General features: G+C 43.8%; 2 protein-coding genes across 3 annotated transcripts; both read left to right on the forward strand.

The window, feature by feature from the left end:
* Positions 1-713: 713 nt before the first annotated feature.
* On the forward strand, positions 714-2,621 carry LOC108159765 (lysyl oxidase homolog 3B). The gene is made up of 4 exons (XM_017293324.2): positions 714-972; positions 1,023-1,962; positions 2,025-2,182; positions 2,238-2,621. The coding sequence occupies exons 1-4, from the start codon at positions 792-794 to the stop codon at positions 2,453-2,455; spliced, it is 1,497 nt and encodes a 498-aa protein (XP_017148813.1). The 5' UTR covers positions 714-791; the 3' UTR covers positions 2,456-2,621.
* A 16,141-nt stretch (positions 2,622-18,762) lies between these two features.
* LOC108159767 (serine protease inhibitor 42Dd-like) lies at positions 18,763-21,190 on the forward strand. Of its 2 annotated transcripts, none has more exons than XM_033392413.1 (3): positions 18,763-18,838; positions 18,902-19,119; positions 20,702-21,190. In XM_033392413.1, the coding sequence occupies exons 1-3, from the start codon at positions 18,775-18,777 to the stop codon at positions 21,173-21,175; spliced, it is 756 nt and encodes a 251-aa protein (XP_033248304.1). In that variant the 5' UTR covers positions 18,763-18,774; the 3' UTR covers positions 21,176-21,190. The 2 variants fall into 2 exon arrangements, with proteins under 2 accessions (XP_033248304.1, XP_017148815.2); XM_017293326.2 differs by lacking the exon at positions 20,702-21,190 and adding an exon at positions 19,957-20,196 and having other exon boundaries at positions 18,765-18,838; positions 18,902-19,897.
* The last annotated feature ends 495 nt before the right edge of the window (positions 21,191-21,685 follow it).

The raw sequence follows: 21,685 nt of genomic DNA on the forward strand, positions 1-21,685 counted from the left end.
CATTATTTCTATTTGGATTTTGAATTTTGCAATGCAATGGTTTTATGGCGGGGAAGGTCTGGTTGGAGGTGGAGGTGGAGGTTAAGGGTTCAAACAAAGCTATCATTAAATGCTGGTAATGTCTGTGAGAAATATATTTTATAGTGCTTTATTGTTGGTATCTCGTGTTTTATGATACATGGGCTTCTGCTTCCTTTTCGAATTGGTTTATGGAGCAATATTTGCAAGGTCTTGGGCCAATACACTGAGAAAAATTTCATTTAAGGAAATTCGAAAAATATATGGAGGCTTTATTCATTCTAAAAGATGTAACAAATTTATGCCTCTGAAAATATTTCTTCATGTTTTCTCCTCCGTCTCTGTACATTTTTCTCAGTGCGCTCTGATTTGGTTCCATTGGCAGCTCTCCCCGTTGAAAGATCCCCCAAAGAGTGCGGCAATGTCAGAGTTGCCTCAAAAGGTTGTCTGAAAAACTCATTAAGTGACATGCATATGTGCTACGTGCGGAAAATAGATTCCGATTCAGCTTTGGATTTGGATCGGCTCTCGATCTGCGCCCTCGTCAGTCGCTGACGTCAGATGAGCGAGCTTCTGAACCGTATCTCTAGCTACCTAACAGCCCACCTACCTACCTATCTATCTATCTATCTATCTTTGTATCTATGGAGCTGGCAAGTTCATAGTTAAATGATTCTGTTCGCCGTTCAAATGTTCAAGCCGCGTTCAGTTCTCGAGCGAACGTCGAGGCGGTTGAATGTGCGCAAGGATCGCATCTTAGTTTCAGCTTCATCATGGTTCCTAGACTCTGGTACGTGTCTGTACTTTGGTGTCACCTGGCTGCAGGGATCGTGCAGCATCGTTCCTTGGAGGATGCACGCCTGGAGCGGCAGAGGCTGGTGCACAAGTACATCAAAGCCCTCAACAAGGAGGAGGGAGCTATTCGATTAGTCGGAGGAGACAATGAATACGAAGGTGAGAGCTGATCAGAGAAGGATCCTCATGAACTCAAGCTTTTCTTTCAGGCAACATTGAGGTGCTGCACAATGGAAAGTGGGGCGCAATCTGCGACGATGAGTGGGATGCCACCGAGGGTCACATTGTGTGCCGGCAGCTGGGCTTTCCCGGAATGAGGCGGTATACGCACAGCGGCTACTACGGCCCCGCCCGGCGTCGCTTCTGGATGGACAATCTCTTCTGTGAGGGCCACGAACAGGAGCTGGTCGAGTGCCACTTCGAGGGATGGGGCGAGAACGACTGCGAGCCGGGAGAGGCAGCGGGAGTGGAATGCAATCCCCCGGAAGATGCACTGATACCAGAGCCCCTCCTCAGGAACGGGGATATACCCAAGTTCCCCATTCACTCGCGCTCCCGCTTGTACGTTCAACTGCGGGGCGGTAGAGAGCGGAACGAGGGCCGCGTGGAGGTGAGACTGGATGGCGGACGCTGGGGCAGCATCTGTGCCGACGGTTGGGGCCTCCTCGAGGCAAACGTCGTTTGTCGCCAGCTGGGCCTCGGCTACGCACGGGAGGCTTTCCAGACGGACTATTTCGGGGGCTCCAACGTCTCCCGGCCCGTCCTCAGTGGTAGCGAGTGCTACGGCAACGAAACGGAGCTGGCCGACTGCCTACACCATGATCCGATCCGAGGAGTCGTCAGCTGCCACGGAAGCAGGCAGCATGTGGCGGCTGTGATCTGTGATTACTCCTCGCCCGATCTGGTGATCGACTACCTGGAGATTGAGCAGACGGCGCATCTGGAGGATCGACCCATGCTGCTGATGCAGTGCGCCATGGAGGAAAACTGCGTGGCCAGCGAAGCCTATCAGATTCAGCGCGACGATCCCCACTGGCGGTATCGCACAAGGAGGCTCCTGAAGTTCACTGCGGCCGCCATCAATGCGGGCAATGCGGACTTCCGCCCCTTCAAGGAGAAGAGTCAGTGGGAGTGGCACATGTGCCACATGTGAGTAGATTACTGTTCTCTCCGTTGAACACTCAAGAGCACTCTCATTCCTCTCTTACCAGGCACTTTCACAGCATGGAAGTGTTTGCCACCTTTGACATCTTCGATTTGAGCGGTCGGAAGGTCGCTCAGGGCCACAAGGCATCGTTCTGTCTGGAGGACAGCACCTGCCTACCTGGAGTCTCCAAGAAGTACAATTGCGCCAACTATGGAGACCAGGGTGAGAGGAAAACCATTCATCCTCTAAGGTTGCTTTTCTACAGCCCATTTCTCAGGCATCTCCATCAACTGCTCCGATGTGTACCTCTATAATCTGGACTGCCAATGGGTGGACGTTACGGACCTGAGTCCTGGCTCGTACATCCTTAAAATAGCCATCAATCCGGAGTTCAAGGTGTCGGAGATGAGCTTCGACAACAATGCTGCCATCTGCGATCTGATTTACACGGAAAACTATGCGAGAGTTCAGAACTGCCAGCTGGCGAGACCCTAAGGGGTTGTACGGGAAATCGGGAAATGGAAGATGGACTGCAACCAAATCAAATTGTGCCAAATATTACTATTAACCAAAGGGAGGTTTTACATTTTTCTACATATTACTATCATTATCTTAATCTATATATCTCTATTTGAAATTAAAAGTGCACATTTCTAAGGTCTTTCGCTTGAACTTGAAAATCAGTGGTGTGTGAACGTGTCGCAGACATTGAGACATTGAGATTTTCAAACTCAGCGAACCATTCATCAAGTGTCAATCGTCGAGTCTGTGTCCGAGTTAAGCTATCAGTGTCGCCTCGGAACGTTGTAAGGGTGTTGAAGTGGAACTAAAAGTGATAACTAAAAGGAACTTGACTGAAAAAGGGAGGAAGGAATGCTTCTAACTTTGGTTAAGACACTTTAGGTACCAGGAAATCGGTTTAGGATATAATAAGAGAGGAATATATATCTAACAGGAATTTCTTTTCTAAATCTTGAATTCTTCATCTTCTAAAATACATTCTAATTTGTCTCAGTCACCATTTGGTTATTGATTGCTCCGCTCCTATTGGAACGGACTCCGGCACCTCATCAATAAGTAGGATAGAAATCAACCGAAGCCCCCTTGCCGCCCTAAACTTAAACCCTTTTTGCCCCACTTAACCCACAGAACGAAATGAGTCAGAAATGTAAACAGAATTCCATCGAGAACTTAGTTGCAAAAGCAAACCCAAGATGGGACTAGGAAGACGCTCCCTAAGACGCTTGTTCTGATTGATTGATTGCGGGTGAAGAAAGCTCTTAACTTTGTACATTGAATAACCCCGAAAATTTAATTAACATAAGCGGTTTAGGTGGAGTCCTCGCAGAGCAATGGCACTGGGGTAGTCTTGGGCTCGTGGCAAAACAAAAAGCTTTTAATTTGTATTTCGCTTTGAGATTAACAAATCAATCAAAGTACGAAAGCAACCTACAACCTCAACGCTCCTTCAAAGAGGTGTTGGACTGGAACTGGGCAATAACTTTAAGCTCTCACTGTGGCCAGAGAACGCACTCAACTATCAGAAAATCAGTCAAAGTCCAAAGGAAATAAATGATAACTGGAGATAGAAGTGGAAGTGGTAATAGAAGTGAGAGAAAGCAGTCAAGTGTTGGAGCATCCATTGGGTTATCAGACACGTGCACAGACACTCACACATGTCCCCACCCCAATGCTTAGGGGGTGGTGCAAGAAGAGGCGACAAACGAGCATATAAATAATTGAAATGTTGCCTCTGCCATGTGACTCCCTCTCTCTCTCTCTCGTCCACTACCTCTATCCCTCTGGACGCTTATACTTTCGCAAAGTTGCAGCCCTTCTGGAGTTCTGGAGTGGGTGGTGGCTTTGGGAGGTGGTGTTGCAGATGACCCTAAGTCCATGGCATTAAGCAATCAAACGTTTGATTTTCATTTATCGTGTAATCAAGCGGAAAAATAGCTTCGTGACCAAAGTGACTCATCATCATCATCCTTCGTCCTACTCCTCGTTTCCTGTCATATGTGGGTGGTTGTGTGTCCTGTGCTACTGTGTGTGTGTGTGTGTATCCACTTATGGCGGGTGTGGATGACATTACGACCATTTGATTGCTTCACATGCACCATCCATCATCAAGCATTGGGCAGTGCTGCGAAAAATCACTTTGATAAGAGGAGTTTTAAAGGCAATTTCCAATTTTTGCCATGATTTCTATGTGTATAGGATCAGGGAATCCTCTGTTTAATGGGCATTCCGCGGATACCAATTAAACCATCCATACACACTCATTTCCCCGATTTACATCTTTCGTTTCGTTTCATCGGAAATCATTTTACTCTCTGCAGCAGGCGGCCTCAAATTAATTGTAATTAAAAATTAAAATGAATTTAACATTTTTAATTATGCAATTTGCATTTCATAATAATTAAAACAAATGTTTGCCTCGTTGCGCCTCCCCTGAACACACAAAAGCACTGCTCAAACGTGCCCCACAATTAATTAAACAAAATCAACCTGGCTCTCTCAGTTGTGCCTGTCCTTCTCTGTAGCCAAGTGTAGCTCAGGTCAGTGGTTTCTCAGCCGACCGGGTTCCTTTGTTGCAGATAGAACAGACAAAATACGAAATTAAAATGATAGTTTTCAATTAACCAATAAATTTCACGAAGTTACACAGAAAATACAAAATTTTGGTCTCAATATTGCCAACACTGGAATTTTGTGTGTTTCTAGCATTCAAGTTTCGTTCAAATATAATTTCATGCACTTAAACCTTCAGCAATTTCCACTCAAATTAATTCTACTCCCCCTCTTAGTGGTCAATACCTAGACCGTATTTACATAAATTTTAAAATGACTATAAAAAGTGTCATGAAACTGAATATGGAAAGCTAAGTAAATGCAGGGTCCTGTATATATATATTTGAGTGTGTGTGAGTTTGTCCGAGTGTGTGCTCCTTAAACGCTGCACTTTGGCCAACAACAATTTCATTTGTCGTCAATTGTGGCTGTCGCTGGGGCTAAAAGTGCACTGCGTCCCGAGAGCAGAGTCCGAGCTTCCATCGATTCTCGATTGTTGTCCAGGAATTGCACATACATATGTACATACATATGTGTGTCACTGGGTCCACTCTGCGACCCCCACTTTCCTCCCGTACACTACAATTGGTATGTCGTTTTAGTGAAATTGCAGAAAATTGTTTTCCGTTTCGTTTCGTTTCATTTGATTTTCAGCTCGGTTCTTTCATTGGAAATGTGCTTTTAAAATTTATTGCAGTCACAAGCACAAAATTAACTGCCTATGGTACTGGTACAACAACAGGACGAGGCACCCGGGAGAAGTGGAGCAAGTGGAGCAAGTGGGCCACAGAGACACAGAAATCAGACAGCGTGTGGCCCAGAAGGAGGTGCTGACAATTGAAATAACAATTTGCTGGAAATGAATTGACTTTCGGTTCGGCTGGATTTTCATTGGACCAACATTTCGTAAACATTTTCCAGGCTCAGACGGTATGGAGATGGGGAAACCGCCTTTTGAAGTGAAAGTAAAGCAATTTTGCGGGGCAGCAGCATTCGTGTCAGTGTAAGCTTAAAATTCCACAAATGACTCTTCATCAGGGGTAATCCCCGGCAGTCCCATCATTAGCATCTAATTCGTATGTCATTCTGACATTCCCTTATCAAATCCTTTATCAGAAGGCTAAGGGAAGACTTTTCGCCTCTGATTCCTAGCCGTTGGGCATGTTTCCTTCCTTGAGTCTTGATTACACAGCAGCACCCAAGATATCCGACTCGCTTGACAGATTTCAAACCATCCACGCACCCACCCACATACGTTGACTTATCCCCAAGAGGTTCGGGAGTCTATAGTCGAATTTCCGATACCTAGAAATATACGATACTACAAAATTTCGAGAATATTTCAAACGTTTAATGTATTTTATATTAAATTATTTAATCAGAAAATCAGACAAGATCACCTCTTTTTCCGCTCATGTATGAATAGATTTTACATTCACTTTCAGGAATCCGATATGCCCGTGTCCTCTTGAAATACTGGATATAAAAATTCGCAGAAATTTGAAATGCTGGAATCAGCAGAGGAGAGGAGTCACAGTCACCTTTCACAGTTTCCCATCCACCTCCCACTTCCCACCAAGGCAAACAACACCGCAGGGACCCTTCATGTATCAAAAATCAACAGCTAGAGAAATGGCGAAAAAAAGTGGAGGCTAGCAAGAGCGAGAGCAGTGATACGCACATGTGACAGAAGATAAACACGAGAAGAAACATTTTAAATTCAACAACAAAAAATTGGCAGAGCTTTTGAGTAAGGGAGTGAGTGCAAACACACATATGTATGTGTGTATGGCAGGAAAGGAAAAAAGTTTCATGCTGGCGACATTTAAACGCGGCAGAGAGGAGGCGATAAGAATGCAAATGAAACGACAGCAGAGCAGTCCGCACAGGCAGCGACAGCGCAGTCAGCAGATGCAAGGGAAGAATATTCAAGGCATTGAAAGAAGAGAGTATGAGCGAAACCAAGAGTTAGCAGCAGAGGCAGGGCAGAAATACCACAAGTCATATTTATACAAGGTACTGAGCAGCTACAAAAATTGGCAACTATTACAAAATTAGCAATTACAAGTCTTTGTCTTAAGCTCACCTTGTTTTGATATACTTTGGGCTGGCCCTGCTGAGCAACACCTTTTCTTTGTAACACCTTGATTGTATCCACAGGCAGCAAAAGCAAAGCAGCGCAGCAGCGCCAGAACCAGCAAAGCGACAAGGCCAACAGTTGCCGCCATATGAGTGGAAGCGATCTTAATTGCAGTTCAAAGAGGCAGAGAGCAGAAAAAAAGCCTCAACAAAAAACAGCATGAGAAGAAAGAACATACAAATCGGAAGGCGAAAAATGGAAATTGAGATATAAAAAGGCAAATAAAAAACGGCAGAGATTCCACCCAAGGCAAATTTATTACTCTGGTTAAAGTAAGCTCGAACTTGCACGAAAGAGATTAAGGGTAAGCAAATAATTAGAGACAAAAAAGAAAAATCTCCTGTATAGGGTGACATCTCTAACCTCTGTAATCGACCTAACCTTTACCAATGGGGAGGGGCTCTCCTCAAACCCGCATAAAAAAGCCATCAAAAGTCAACCGCTAAAACGGATAGCAGATACAAATCCATCCGTATACAAGTTACGCCCGCTTAAGATACAATTTTCGAATTGTTAGATATACACGAGAAAACCAACATTCAACAAAAAAAAATCAACAGAAAAAACCTTAAAAAAAAATGCGGGTAGAATGTGACCAAAATTTTGAAAAGGGGCGCACGGAAAACAGGCTACTGGAAGGGGCAGCAAGAGAGAGTCAAACAAATGAAATGACAAACTCTCTTCCTTACCACACCACTCTCCCTCCCTCTCCCTCTCCACACCCCACTTCTTCTCAGTGGGAAGCGCCCTGTTCCGTTGACAAAAAAGTTTTTAGCACGCATACGCCGCGTTGCCGTCGACGCCAACTTTGCGGCATTTCGGGGCATACTTTTTGGCGTTCTGGCAGTGCGGTTGTGCAGGGGATGAGTACCGTCACCAGAGGTGGTGCCGTTCCCTCCTTGTTATTTTTGCGCTCTTATGAATTATTCGAATTTTATGCGACAAATCACCTGTGAAATATAAATTCCTAGCAAACGTCGCCGTCGCCGTCGCCGTCGCCGTCGCCGTCGCCATCGCCTACACCCTGGGGGCGCCGAGGAAAGAGAATGGCTTTCCAAAGCTGAGCACGTGCCGGGTGGCAAGTGCCACGTTACACCGTTAATCGTTCGTTAATCTGTCGTAAAATTTTCCGTTCGTTCGCCAAAAGACAGCAGCCAGCAGGTTAAGTGGATGTAACTGACAATTGCCTTGCGACTCTCGAAACTTTTTAATCGAAAAAAGATGTGACCCCGCCATCCTGAAGCAGCGGGGAGATCCCGATTTTCCGAAATCTCGTTTTTCCCGACAAAAACCACCCACGCTGTTTTGTAATTAAGTGCAGGGCGTGCTGGGCTGCGCTGTGCCTTGAATGACACTTGAAATGGGGGAGTACGGTACGTGGAGAGGAGCTCGAGAAATCTTTAAATAGAAGTACTTACGGCACAAGACCATATCTGTAAGGGGATACAGATAGACCAGCAGCAGTCTTTTGCCATGGGATATTTATTGAAATTCCTGTAGCTCTGTGATGCCTTCAGCTGTCCCTCGCTTTCTTTGTCGATTGTCGAAGGCTTCCCCCCCCCCCCCAACAAATTAATTGCAGACAAAATTTGTTGCATGTAACTCAAAGATAAACGTTCTTATGCAACACCTTTAGCAGGGGCTTGGGGTAGTAGGCACAGGCAATTGTACAAGCTCAACATTTGTCACAAGCACAAAACATTTGAGCATCAGCATGGAAATTAACAAAGAAACATCAGCATTTATCCGTAGTCCGTAGAAGCAAGCCTCTTCCGCAGGCATCACTCCGTCATGTCGCATGTGTGGATATAGTTGTCGTCGTTTTAAGCAACTCAAAATACACAAAGGCAAAGTGGAGACAGCAAGTGGGAGCCCCTAGTGGGGAGGGGGCAGTCGCCCAGACTTCCAGTAAATGCAACTTGAACGGGAAAAATGTTCAAATGTCTCGTCATCATCCGAGCGAGCATACCTCGTCGTACGTTATTCCATTTGAATTCTGATTGTCTGCGAACGCCCCCCGCATACACTCTTACTCCTGTGAACAGTGCACAGAGTATGTCTGTGTCCATGTCTATAGCTCTGACTTCTTTCCAAGCTGTCACATCTGATACGCCCCTGAGTAGACGCCGTAGATGTCTAATGGTGATGGGGGAACGAAACAAGACCAAGACCAAGACGAAGTCATGGCATTGCTGATGTTCATGACGAAGGCGATGGTGATGGCAACTAAGAGAAGTAATTTCTTTGGTCTCTTGTCAGCAATGACTTTGTTGAAAGCACTGCGAATACAATGGGTTATTTTTGTGAAAAAACTTTAGTAACATCTCTTAATATTTTAAACCCTTTTGAGTTAAATCCTATGAAATTTAATATCTCATGTGAACTTCCGTTCTTTTAGATGCTCTTCTTTTGTTTGCAGACCTCCACTCATTGTGTTGTAAAGACTTTCACTCAAATGTTCTCAGTGCATGCCGCCTCTTGAAAACACGGAAAGGAATTAATTTTCAGTTGAATACAAAACGCAAACATAATTAAAGTTGCCACATGACCATTTTGCTATAAAAGTACTCGTGTCTCAGCCCTATCTCTTCCTTCTCCTGCATCTGCATTTGTATGTACGAGTATGTATGAATGTTGCACATGTTGCCTCGCCGTCCCCTGGCACAGAATCTGTATCTGTATGGGGTTCGTCTGTGGCAGTACGAAAATAAAACCAAATTTGTCACATCGCCCAGACAGGAGTGTGGCAGTCACGATGTGGCAAGGCCCATACCTCGCAGCCACATCGTCATAATTCGCAACTAATGAAACACGCGAGACTTCATTACCTATTCCCCCCTCCCCCGATGTTCCGCGGTCGCTTGCCTTCTGTCTCTGACATTTATGGCCGACAAACAGAACTTTTATAGCGCTGAAATTAGTGGAGAATTGTGGATTGTGGCTGTGTGGCAAGTTTGTCTGTTGCACTACTACACTACTCCGTACGACTACCGTTGTGGCTGTGCTGGTAGCGGGGAGCATTGAGGGCCTATTGAGTCATAAAACGTGGCTTGATTGGAACGCGACGTGGGCGAGAGGCGTTGCCGCGGGAAGACTGTAGGATAAGTGCAACTAATTTGAGATATACCCCGATGTCGTATCCTTCTGTAGTTTATCTGGCGGACTGTTTTAATGGCCAACTAATTGCGGGGATCTGTGGGTAGCAGACATCATCCTCTGACGGCGAGGTCACTCAATCCGCACACCATGTCACACCACACCATGCCCCACCAAAGTGTGGCCAATTTCGGCACTTAATTATGGACAGCCCCTCCTCTACTTTTCCCGGAACAGCCTATAGTATATGGATGCCTGCCCCATTCCCCGAATGTCTGGCCAAACAATAAGCGTAAATAAACTTGGAATATCGTATATGAAATAATTTCTAGCCAGCGGCCAACCGTCGGCGTCTGCTTTAAAATGCATTTTCAATTTGGTTCGAAAGGCCCACAGAAGGGGGAACGACAGAAGGGTACAGAAGGGACATCAGAGGGGTAGCCCCGAACGACAGTCCTTTGTAAACTAATTTGCTTGGAAAAATGGCAAACTCGTGGATACAATATATTCGGGGTGGAAACCATCTCATATCGAGAAAAAACGCTTTGAGGCCTTTTTGCATAACAAATACACGGACACCAGCTCGAACACTGACTGCAAAATGTATGCAAACAATGTGGAAAAATTCAAAAAAACAAAAAGGCACACAAGGAATGGGCAGCCAACAATTGGGGGGAGCGAACGGCAACAGCTCCAAGCAGGGAGCCGCAGCAATCAACAAGCAAACAACGGGGGAAAAATGGCAAATGGAAAATGGAAAATGAAAAACAATTGCTCATTGTCTGAGCAATTATACACGCATTGCTGCAGCCCCAAATAAAGGGACTTCCCCGTCCACCAGAACGGGTCCTGAAAAGGATATTGCACACACAGACACAAAAACAGAAGCAGAAGCGACATCCTTCCTTCCTTTTGCGGCACATATGTGATTGTCTGAAAGGGATACTCGCAGTATATGGACCAAATGCCAGCTTTAATCGCAATGAAAATGAACCAAATGCATCTGTAGATGCTAACTATAGAGAGGACTCATATATATACAAGATCTTTATCAAAATTATTGGGAAAATATCCGTGAAAAAAATAAGAGTTTTGAAGTTGTGGTAATTGTCAATGTTTTTCTTTAAATTTTACTGAAAATCTTAACATAAATGTGAGATTTTATTGGCCTAAGCCTCTACCCAGTTCGGCATATTGCAAACAAATACGTCATAAAAACATCTTCATTGTCTTCAGATATCATTAGCCCCAAATAACATTACAGACAACATAAAAAGAACAAAGCCCAATCCGAAGTCAAAAGGAAGCATAAATATTTACCAGAAAGCAGTCTGAATACAAAAATTACCATTTCTTTGTCAATTTCTGGCCATTTCCCGATTGTCCTCTCATAACTGGGCCAACAATTTTTACTGACTCATTAAAATGTGGCAGTCAATTTGACAGAGAGATTCCCTTAGGGATGGGTGGCACGAGTATCAGGGGCAGCCATTGACAAAGGGAATAAAAAGTATTATGGGCGCTAAACTCATTTATAATTATAATGGACCTTTTACGAACGGTTTTTTTTCCTCTTTTGGCAAGAACTTTTTTCGTCGCACTCCTCCGGAGAACAGGGCCAACATCATAAAAGACAAATGAGCCGCAACCAAAAAGCACCCAAAAAAACAAAGGCAAGCGGGGGATGGAGAGAAGGATAGGATGTTAGGATAGGAGGAACCACTCTCATTGTCTCCTTTTTGGTCAGTTTGGTCAATGGAGGGAGCCTCTGGGAGCCACCAAATCAGTGTGTATTGTATTCCTTTTCAAGTCATCTAATATTTTATGTATTTTGTGCAATGCAATGACAAGGAAAATGAAGAGGAGGAGAGGAAGAGCCGAGGAAATGGCTACTTTTCTAAGCTTTTAATAATATCCTTTTTATGTCCACTAAATGAAGGATATAAAGTCAACACTTTGTACAATAAGGCGACCATCCATCCGAGAGGGGGGCTTGCCACCAAAGGCTTTGGACATTTTCAACGCCTGCCACCCACTGCTCTGGCATCTTTGCCTCATTTTTTTTTTGCTGTGTCGTGGCCGCTGGCATAAAAACCTCGGACATCGGCCATCAGACATCGCCTTGGTCCAGCCGGGGAGATTGCTTCTTAGTCGCCTCTTTCTTTGGCCAAGTTTTTGTTCCGCCTTAGTTTGCATAAGTTTGCGCCTGCCAGGCGCTTCCGGTTAATGTGGTCGACACAACAGCAACACCCCGCTGTAAGAGTGGGCCCACAGTAGCAGCCATCTCTGGAAAACCCACAGACGAACCAACAAATAAGGAAATCAGGAAATGGATCAGGCCAAAGCCAAAGTAGACATTTATATGGGCAAATCTTTGTGTGATTTCCGCTTCACTGGCGAAAGCTTTCTGGCGCCAAGGAGCGGGCCGAGGGCACTATCATCCCCATTCCCGTTCCCTAGCCCCCACTTAATGTGTCCATCAATCTTCCGCTTAGCCTGGACTTTAACTTGTTATTTGGCTACTTTAAGGCAAAGCCAAATAAAATCAATCAATTGAAAGTAACAACAGAAATGGATTCAATAAAGTGAAGAGCTTTCGATTTCCTTTATCCCTTTTGGGGCTAGGGCTGCTGCCAGAAGAGATCGATGGGCACATGAGTCAGTGTCTTTACATAATGGTAGAGATAAAAAATCGAACGTTAGGAATTTCCGAAGAACACGAGATTTTCCGAGAATCCGCTTGAATTCAAGCGGTAGAAACCTGAATGAACACTTTTGAAGTTGAGCAATTTACTTAGTTGTACCTACTGTAGTTTCTATAACTTTCAATAAAACTTGGAGCCAAGATATAACATTTTGGCACTCCAAAAGAGTTAAAAAAAACTCGGATCTCCCTTCGTTTTAATTTCTTATTTCAGTCTTTTGCTCTGATGAACCTGTTTGATTTGACTTGAACCATCTCCAATCGCCTCTTAATTCATTCTCTTTCTTTCAAACTTTTCAGAAGATCCAGCGGAACAACAGCCAACAGCCAAAAGGGGGAACAAAATTTCAATAAGCAATTAGATGGCAATTACTTGCAACAACTTTGACTCGACTTTTGTTGAAGGGCGAAAGCAATTACTTGAAATTTATATGTGACTGCGGTGGCGGCTCCTGAAGGGCTCTCCACTGGCTATAACAGTTTGGGCCCCGACTCTGGCGAAGCCACTCGAATCACATAATTGAAACGCTCAAGAGAACTCGATTGGCGATTGCCATTGAGTGGGGGATGGATGCTCGGATGGATGCCTGGATGAATGAATGGGCAACTTGGTTGCAAGAACAACAACATTGTATTACATATAAAGTTTTTGCCAGAGGATTTGGTTAGTGCGTGTGTACACGAGTAAGTATGAGAGGGTGATTTTCAAGGAGTTGGGCGGAAAAACTAATTGAGTTACATATTCGGTCCTGACATGTGGTGGACAGCAGAAGGAGCAGAAGCAGAATCAGAATCAGAATCAGAAGGAGGATAGTTCTGGGAAAGTTTCTTTTTGTCCGGGCCTGGTGGCACAAACCAAAACTTTACATTGTTTAATTTCGGCAAATGTAGGAGGAACACCAGAAAGCGATTGCAGCCCCAGAGACACTAATCTTTTGTTTGTCGCTCGCCCCCTGCTCTTCTGTACAGCCCGAATCTACTCCCAAGTACTTTGGCCGTTCCTTAACATGGCATAATCTTAGCTTGTTTCGGAAAAACTTTCATTTGCACTACATACTCATATCCCTGCTCCTAACGTTGCCCTCCTGCTCCTTTCTCTCGCTTCTTTTCCCTCTTCCGGCGGCGCCATCTTTAAGTTTCATTAGTAACGAGTGCGGGGCTCTGTTCGACTCTGTTCTGAAGTCGTCGCTCCACTTTGCTTTATTTCTTTTTGCTTTTTGCCAAACTGAAAGTTATAAGTTTTTGTAATTGAGCTGCGAGAAGGAGAGAGACCCTTGGCGTATGCGTAATATATGATGACATTACATTATCATTTGTCAGGCAACAAAAAACTTATGGGAAGAACATAACTTCTGAGGGCACGGAGGAGATATAAATGCTTCTGCTGCTGCTTTAATTATTCCACTTTAATCACATAACGAGCATTTCTAATTGGATATAACGGGTCTTAATACAGTGAGATGTCGTAAAAATGTTCTTTAATTAGGTTTCAGGGCTTTCAAAATATTAGCAGAAAAAACCTGAGACTTCCATTTCTCATCCATCTCTAAGCTCTCAGAAAAATAATCTAAGCATACAAGAACAGACAGAAATTTCTGGCATTTATTTGTGGGTAAGAAGAGAAAACGAGGAAAGCTCTTGAATTTACATGTAGGTACATGTCAAAATTATTCATCTTTAATGAAAGTGAGATTTCTTGATTAAATTGCTACGATACCAAAATACAAAACCCCATTTATCCTTTCAAACTATCCCTGAAATTCCACAAATTTATTGTTTGCGTCTTAAATTTACATTATTATTCAGCCCTCACTCCTTTTATTTTTAATTAAAAAATCAAAACCCGCAATCTCTGCGGCAAGCAAACTCAAAGCCTGAAGAGCGACAGTACCAGGAGCAGAAGGTAGAAGCAGGAGCCTAGGAGAATGTATCAAACATCGTTCTGCACATCTTTATTTCCATGTTCATTTGGGTGTCGTCTCGGCGTCGGAATCGTCTCCTGCCTCATTAGTATGCAACACTGTGTCCGCTTACATTAATTGGGCGTTGCAACTGATTTGAATACGGGTAATCCGCCAGGAAAGAAGAGAGGATCTCAGGGCGAGGGAAAATATTTAGCCAGTGCTAGCCGCAAACTAACCGCAGAAGTGTGTCCGCCGAGTCCGCTCTGTCCGCATGATGAACAACGCTTTTAATTGCTGACTTCGTTTTGGTTTCCCGCCCTGCTAGCAGCCTCCCTGTTGACTTATGGAAATTGGCAGAACCGACTACTTATATTGGTTAATGCCAAACATGCTCGCTGCATAATAACGAGGCGGAGGCACCACATCAAGGATGCGGAATGAGTCGGGACGCAGGCGGAGGCAGCAGTAGCATGTGTCTATTTATTTTAATTAAGCCCCAGGTAAACGCTGTGCCACCTGGGAGTCTCCCATGTTTGCATTCCGTGGCATGTGTTTCTGTTTCTCTTTCTGTTTTACTTCTACCTGCGACACTTTGCCACTTTTTTTCTGTATTTTTGTGGATTATATCTCCTTGGAGATGGGGGCTGAAAATGGGAAAAACCAAAGTGCGTAACACTAACGAATCACTAATTAATAAATTAGGACTTGGTCTGAGTGGGTTTCTGCCGTTGCCTGCATAAATTTGCTGATTAATTTAGTTAAGCTCTTGGTTCGTTAAGCACGAAGAAACCTGTATACTTATCCTCTTAAAGTTGGACATGTTTTGGCCAAAAGATATCATACAAACAATTTGCATTTTCATATGTTAATTTTTAAATGCAATAAGAAAGCAATAAAACCATCAACTTTTGACACTTTGCAGGCATTTTCATTTCGCCAAAAGGCAAAATGATGCCATTAAAGGCACATGCTTATGGCATTTTCAAAAGGCATTACGAATACGCCATGTGAAACAACGGACGCAACAGCTGCGTTATGACATGAGCCATGTACACGTATGTATGCATGTATGTGTGGCTATCTCTCTGGCTTTCAGTGCTGTCTCCCTCTGACTCGCTGCCTGCGTCTCCGTTGAGATTTTCCGCCAAACATTTTACGTGCAAATATTTTAAGCCTTTGGCGGGGCACATGGGGCAGATCTCCATCTCCGTCCCCATCTTTGAGGCATTATTAGGCGCATATTTGTTGAGCACAGTGTAAGCACACCATATAAACATATACGAGTGTATCCCCATATCTCGCATATACAATACACATGTGTGCACACTTTGTCGGGACATGTGTGTGCCTCTGCGACCGTCATCTGCTCCTGCTTTCCCCTGGCGAACCCCCAGCAGAAAAAACGTGACTGCGTCATATATTTTGGAGACTTATTAAATATTTTCCTTTTGATTCTCTCTCTCTCTCTCTCTCTCTGTTGTCCTCCATCTTTTTGTATAACATTTTCTTTATTTTGACAATTTTCTTTGGTGACTTTAACTCACATTTAATTGCCGCAACTTTCAACTTAGACTTTTCCCCTAATTAATTAAAAAACTTTGGCAAACCAAAATGCCAACTCACCTAGGACCCCCTCTGGAAGAAAACCAAACCCCTTCTTTCCTTGCTTTTTGGGTGGCAAAAAGTGTGTCCCAAAGTAAAAGTCATGCCGCGTTGGAGTTGCCAAAAGTCAAATAAAAGATTTGCGGTTGCCGATGAATAAGTGAAACGGCTTTTGCCTGCCTAACCCGGCCACAAAGGTGACTTTGATTGGATACAAGGTGGGGGGCTGTATGCTGGGGCGAACCAGGATTCATGTCTCATTTGTGGGACAGTCAAAAATGCGGCTAACCAAACCGCAGGGCTGCAAAATGAAAGAGTTGCTGCAAAGAGTGAATGATTCACGTATGAGCCTTATGATGAAAGAGTTTTGTGCGGTTTCAGATGGTATTTGATGGTTTCTAGAAGCTGAAAGTTTCTTTATGTTGAATATAAATCAACGAAACGCAAGTGCTTTAGTATTGGGACACCCACTATGGTTCTTTTTACGAGTATCCACACATTCATATCTGCTCCTTCTATATTTAATTTCTTCTAGAACAAAAGTTGGTAATTTTCTCTGAATTTCTCTGATTTTATAAAAAAATTGTGTACTTTAAGCATCGCTTAGAGAGGTTTACAGATTACAGAATGTGTATCTTTTGTGGCGAGCACAAAAGATAGAATTTGTTAACATGCAAAAATAATCACTCCACGCACACATGGTAACAGAGCCCTTTCGGCCAGCATACAGAATATTCTAGCCAAACTTTGTGTCTCTTTCAACTTTCCAGTATGCAAAAATGTTTCATTTGTTCTCCTACTTTTTCCAGCAGTATTTACATCTTTTGTTGCTTTTATTTTGTGCTTACTCAACAAACAGATGTGAAAGCTGATGAGATTTAGTTCTTTTTTTTGGTCCTCTTTGTTGTACCCTTGAAAGAGGATATTATGATCTATTTTAGGTATTTGTAGAGCAGATAGAGAATCGTTTTTAGTCTGTAAATTATGTACATACTCTGTTCATCATTGTGTCTTGCTTTTGTGCAGGAAACGTATCAATATTTGATCCCACGATCGTTCTTCAAATTAAGACAATAGCTATCGTAAATGTTTCTTAAATGTTTCTTAAAATGCTCGCTGAAAGTCAAAATCAATTAGCTGGTCTTACCCTAGTATATCTTCCATTGGAACTATCGTTCTTTTAGGGTATCTGAACCTTCGGAAGTCCTGTTTTCTGTCCTTTCTCTTATTTTCCTTAATGTGACGTTGCTAAGCATCGAATTGATAGGTATTTATGCTACTCTGTTTTTGTTTTTCTTTTGACGCTCACTGTGATTGTTGTCAAAGCTTCTGCTGTTGCTGCTCTTGCAGCTTCCGTGCATGTACACGTACACCGTACTATATATGTATGAGTAACTGTGTGGGAGACCGTGAGTGTGTGTGTGTGTATGTGTGTGTTTGTGTGTTTATCTTGTCGCCATCTGCCATGCTTTTGCTTGTCTGTTCACTCTGCTTTGTTCTGTTTAATTTTCTGCTTGCCTTTGCTTCCGGCAGCTGTTTGTCCCTCTCGATCCCCTTGTCTCACACTTCACCTCTCCCCGCTCACTTCCACACGGTCCCACTTCTCTGCCTGTCTGTCTCTTTCTCTGCTTGTGCATTGTTTTCATTAATGTTATTATTCAACATTTCTACGAGTGTGTTTACGTCATCCCCTCTACAACGAACGGTAGTTTCTAATTTGTATGCATAATTTACAGTTCGACTCGGAAGAACAGTAGAGATGGAGTGATGTTGGTAGGGTTGCAACGTAAGCTTCACAGAGTGGGAGGACTATTTGCAATTGTCTACAAACCTTTCATCGGGTGCTCAGGGGGGAGCTGAATTGATGAAGCCGATGGCCAAGTAATACCCTGAGAAAAGGGGTATTTCAAATGGAAAGAGCAGAACGTATTGTTTGATGGGATTGACAGAAGTTCAATCACTTCAGAAGCTCCAATTGATGCAGTTATTATAGGAAAGTACGATTAAAGAAAGCGAGTGCAAGTTAAAGTCTGCAGCGACTTCCATCTCCTGCTCTTTTAGCTCATGAATCTCCTACAACTTGATAGCAAAACAAAAAAGGGAAATGCCCAAATTGAAATAGTTTTGCACGATTGCATGCCACGGGGAGGAGGAAAGTACCCACCCAAGAAGGAAAATATAGGTAGAGGAAAGTAACCTAAAAGAAAAGTAAAATGCATTCCAAGACTCTGCGTTTATTTTGCCAGCTCTCCAACAATATCTTCTTCTTCCCTTCGCCGAAAATCAACAATTTTTGGCAAAACTTTTAATTAAGGAAAATAGAAAAAAGAAGAAAGGGAAGGATAGATTGAAGAGGAGAAAGCGCTGCACCACGTATTGTTAACGAATGAGGATTGCTGAGCAACTGCAATTGCAATCAATCCAAATGTCGAGTTTTCAATAATATTGTCAGCCAGGAAGCACTGCATGCTAGCAGTCACCCGGGGGGTCAGCCTTCATTTAACTGCAGGAAGAAGAATAACACGTTTGCATACCTTTTTCCAACTGAACAAACTTTAGGGGCATGGAAAACTTGTGGAAAACCCCGGCCAAGTCGTGTGAAACAAAGGCAGGGACATGCCAAAGAGGACTGCTCTCAACTTGAATCTTGATTTTTTTGTTACCAAGAACAAACGACCCCGCAGCCCCACAGTTCCCGCAGTCATATGTCAATTGGGATTATATAAGTGCAAATTTCAGGCTTTAATACGATTCGTTGCGGCTGTATGAATAACAGGCTCCATAACAGTCGAGTCTAATGAATACGCACCACTTCTGGAGTGACTTTCGTGCATTCAAGATGCTACTCCGTCGAATTTCGAGTAAGTTTTCCTGTGACTTCTCTCCAGATTCTCCTATATATCCTATATTTCATAACCTTTAAGTTCTGGTCTGCCTAATGGCTTTGGTCCATGCCGATTACATATCCGGCAAACTCTTTTCGCTTATTTCTGCACAGAACGATCGACAAAATTTCGTGATCTCCCCGGTGGGCGTAAGGGCCGCCCTGGCGTTGCTCTTTGCCGGAGCTGAGGGGCAGACAGCGCAAGAACTGCAAATCGCCTTGCAGCTGGTGGGGGAGAACAAAAACGACGCACTGGAGGAGTTCAAAGACATCAAATATACGATAAGCAAGAAGGGCACGACCATGAGGATACCCTCCAAGATCTTCGTGGACAGAAGATACCCACTGAAGTCCGAATATCAGAGTTTAACGAACAGGTTTCTGAAAAGCCCGGCCGTGCACAAGCACTTTAAGCACTCAACGGGGGCGGCCAAGGCCATTAGCATCCACACTGAGTCGGCCTCGGATCGCAAAGTAGATGACATTGTGAGGGACTCCGACATTAGCTCCTCGTCCAACATGGCTTTAACCAGCGGCTTCTACTTCCGGGGTGATTTCGAGAAGCCTTTCCTACGGATGAGCGAACGGCAGCCCTTCCAAGTACCAGGTCGCGTTCTTCGCGCTACCATGTACATGAAATACGATTGGCTGCGGTGTGGGGAGCTGCCTGCTTTGGGGGCTGTCGGCATCGAAATACCCTACAAGGAGGGGAATCTCAGTCTGGTCATTATAATGTCCACGAGGCTCAACGATTATTCGTTGCTGCAACAAGCGCTTTTCAAGAACTATGATCTACTTCAACTCACGGACAACTTTACTCTTAGGCCTGTTCTTATGCAAATGCCACAATTCAGCATCGAGTATGAGACCAGCCTCCTAGGGCTGCTAGAGAATGGGCTGAACGTGCCCACCGTCTTGCACAATCCCGATTTCTCGGGTCTCAGCAAGAAGCCAGACCTCCGACTGGCTGCTTTCAAACATAAGGGAACCATTGAGATACATGGCGGCTGCCCTGAAGCGTGTCCCATTGCGCCGAGTAAGAAAGAGTCACGAGTTTTATATGAAAGTGATACTGATGCAGTCTTTTGATTTCAGCTTATGTCGAGACGGGCTACGAGAAAGCTATTCCCTTCATCGCTAATCAACCCTTTGTGTTTTTCATCAAGGATGAAACAAATATCTTTTTTGCAGGTAAATTGTTTACGCCGATGGCATTATACTGAGTTCTTCATCGAACTTTGGATATAACATCAACAATAAGATAATTTTCCTGGATTTTTAATCGAATCTTAACTATCAGATTATGCAATAGAATAAAGAAATGATTCAACAATATCTTCTTTTTCCCTTTAAAAACAAATATCAATTTATAAAATCTTTTAATTAAGAAAAATTAAGAAAAATAAAAAAGGGAAGGATAGATTGAAGAGGAGAAAGTGCTTTAATTGCAATCAATCTAAACGTCAAGCTTTCAATAATATTGTCAATAATATAGCCAGGAAGCACCGCATCCTAACAGTCACCCGGGGGGTCAGCCTTCATTCAACTGCAGGAAGAAGAATAACACGTTTGCATACCTTTTTCCAACTGAACAAACTTTAGGGGCATGGAAAACTTGTGGAAAACCCCGGCCAAGTCGTGTGAAACAAAGGCTGGGACATGCTTGATTTTTTGTTACCAAGAACAAACGACTCCGCAGCCCCACAGTTCCCACAGTCATATGTCAATTTGGATTATATAAGTGCAAAGTTCAGTCTTTAATAACATTCGTTGCGGCTGTATGAAGAACAGGCTCCATAACAGTCGAGTCTAATGAATACGCAAGAACAACGCACTGGAGGAGTTCAAAGACATCAAATATACGATAAGCAAGAAGGGCACGACCATGAGGATACCATTTCAACTCTTCGTGGACAGAAGATACCCTCTGAAGTCCGAATATCAGAGTTCAACGAACAGGTTTCTGAAAAGCCCGGCCGTGCACAAGGTCTTTAAGCACACAACGGAGGCGGCCAAGTCCATCAGCAGCCACACTTACTTGGCGTCGGGTCGCAAGGTAGATGCTATTCTAAAGGACTCCGACATTAGCTCCTCGTCCAATATGGTTCTTACCAGCGGATTCTACTTTCGAGGTAGCTTTGAGAAGACTTTCCTACGGACGACGGAAGAGCAGCCCTTCCAAACACCAGATGGCACTGTTCCCGTTACCATGTACAGGAAATACGATAGACTGCGCTTCGGGGGCTGCCTGCTTTGGGGGCTATTGGCATCGAAATACCCTACAAGGAGGGGAATCTTAGCCTGGTCATTGTAATGTCCACGAGACTCAACGATTATTCGCGGCTACAGCAATCGCTCTTCATGAACTATGATCTCCTTAAACTCGCGGACAGCTTTATTCTTATGCGTGTCTTCGTGGAAATACCACAATTCATCATTTTCTACGAGACCAGCCTCCATGGGCTGCTGGAGCATGGGCTGGGCCTGCGCACAGTCTTAAACAATTCCGATTTCTCCGGTGTCAACAACAAGCCGGATCTCCGACTGGCGGCTTTCAAGCACAGTGGAATCATTGAGATGGACGGAGGCTGCCCTGACGCGTGTCCAATTGAGCCGAGTAAGAAAAGAACCAGAAAGTGATAATAATACAGTATTTTGCTTCCAGCTAATATCGAGACTGGCAACGAGAGAGCTATCCCTTTCATCGTTAATCAACCCTTTGTGTTTTTCTTTAAGGATAAAAAAAATATTTTCTTTGCAGGGAAATTCTCTGAGCCAATGCCAAAGGGCTGAGTTTTTCATCAGCATTTTGATAAAATATCAG

The sequence above is a fragment of the Drosophila miranda genome, chromosome 3 (genome assembly GCF_003369915.1).
Source record: "Drosophila miranda strain MSH22 chromosome 3, D.miranda_PacBio2.1, whole genome shotgun sequence".
Lineage (NCBI taxonomy): Eukaryota > Metazoa > Arthropoda > Insecta > Diptera > Drosophilidae > Drosophila > Drosophila miranda.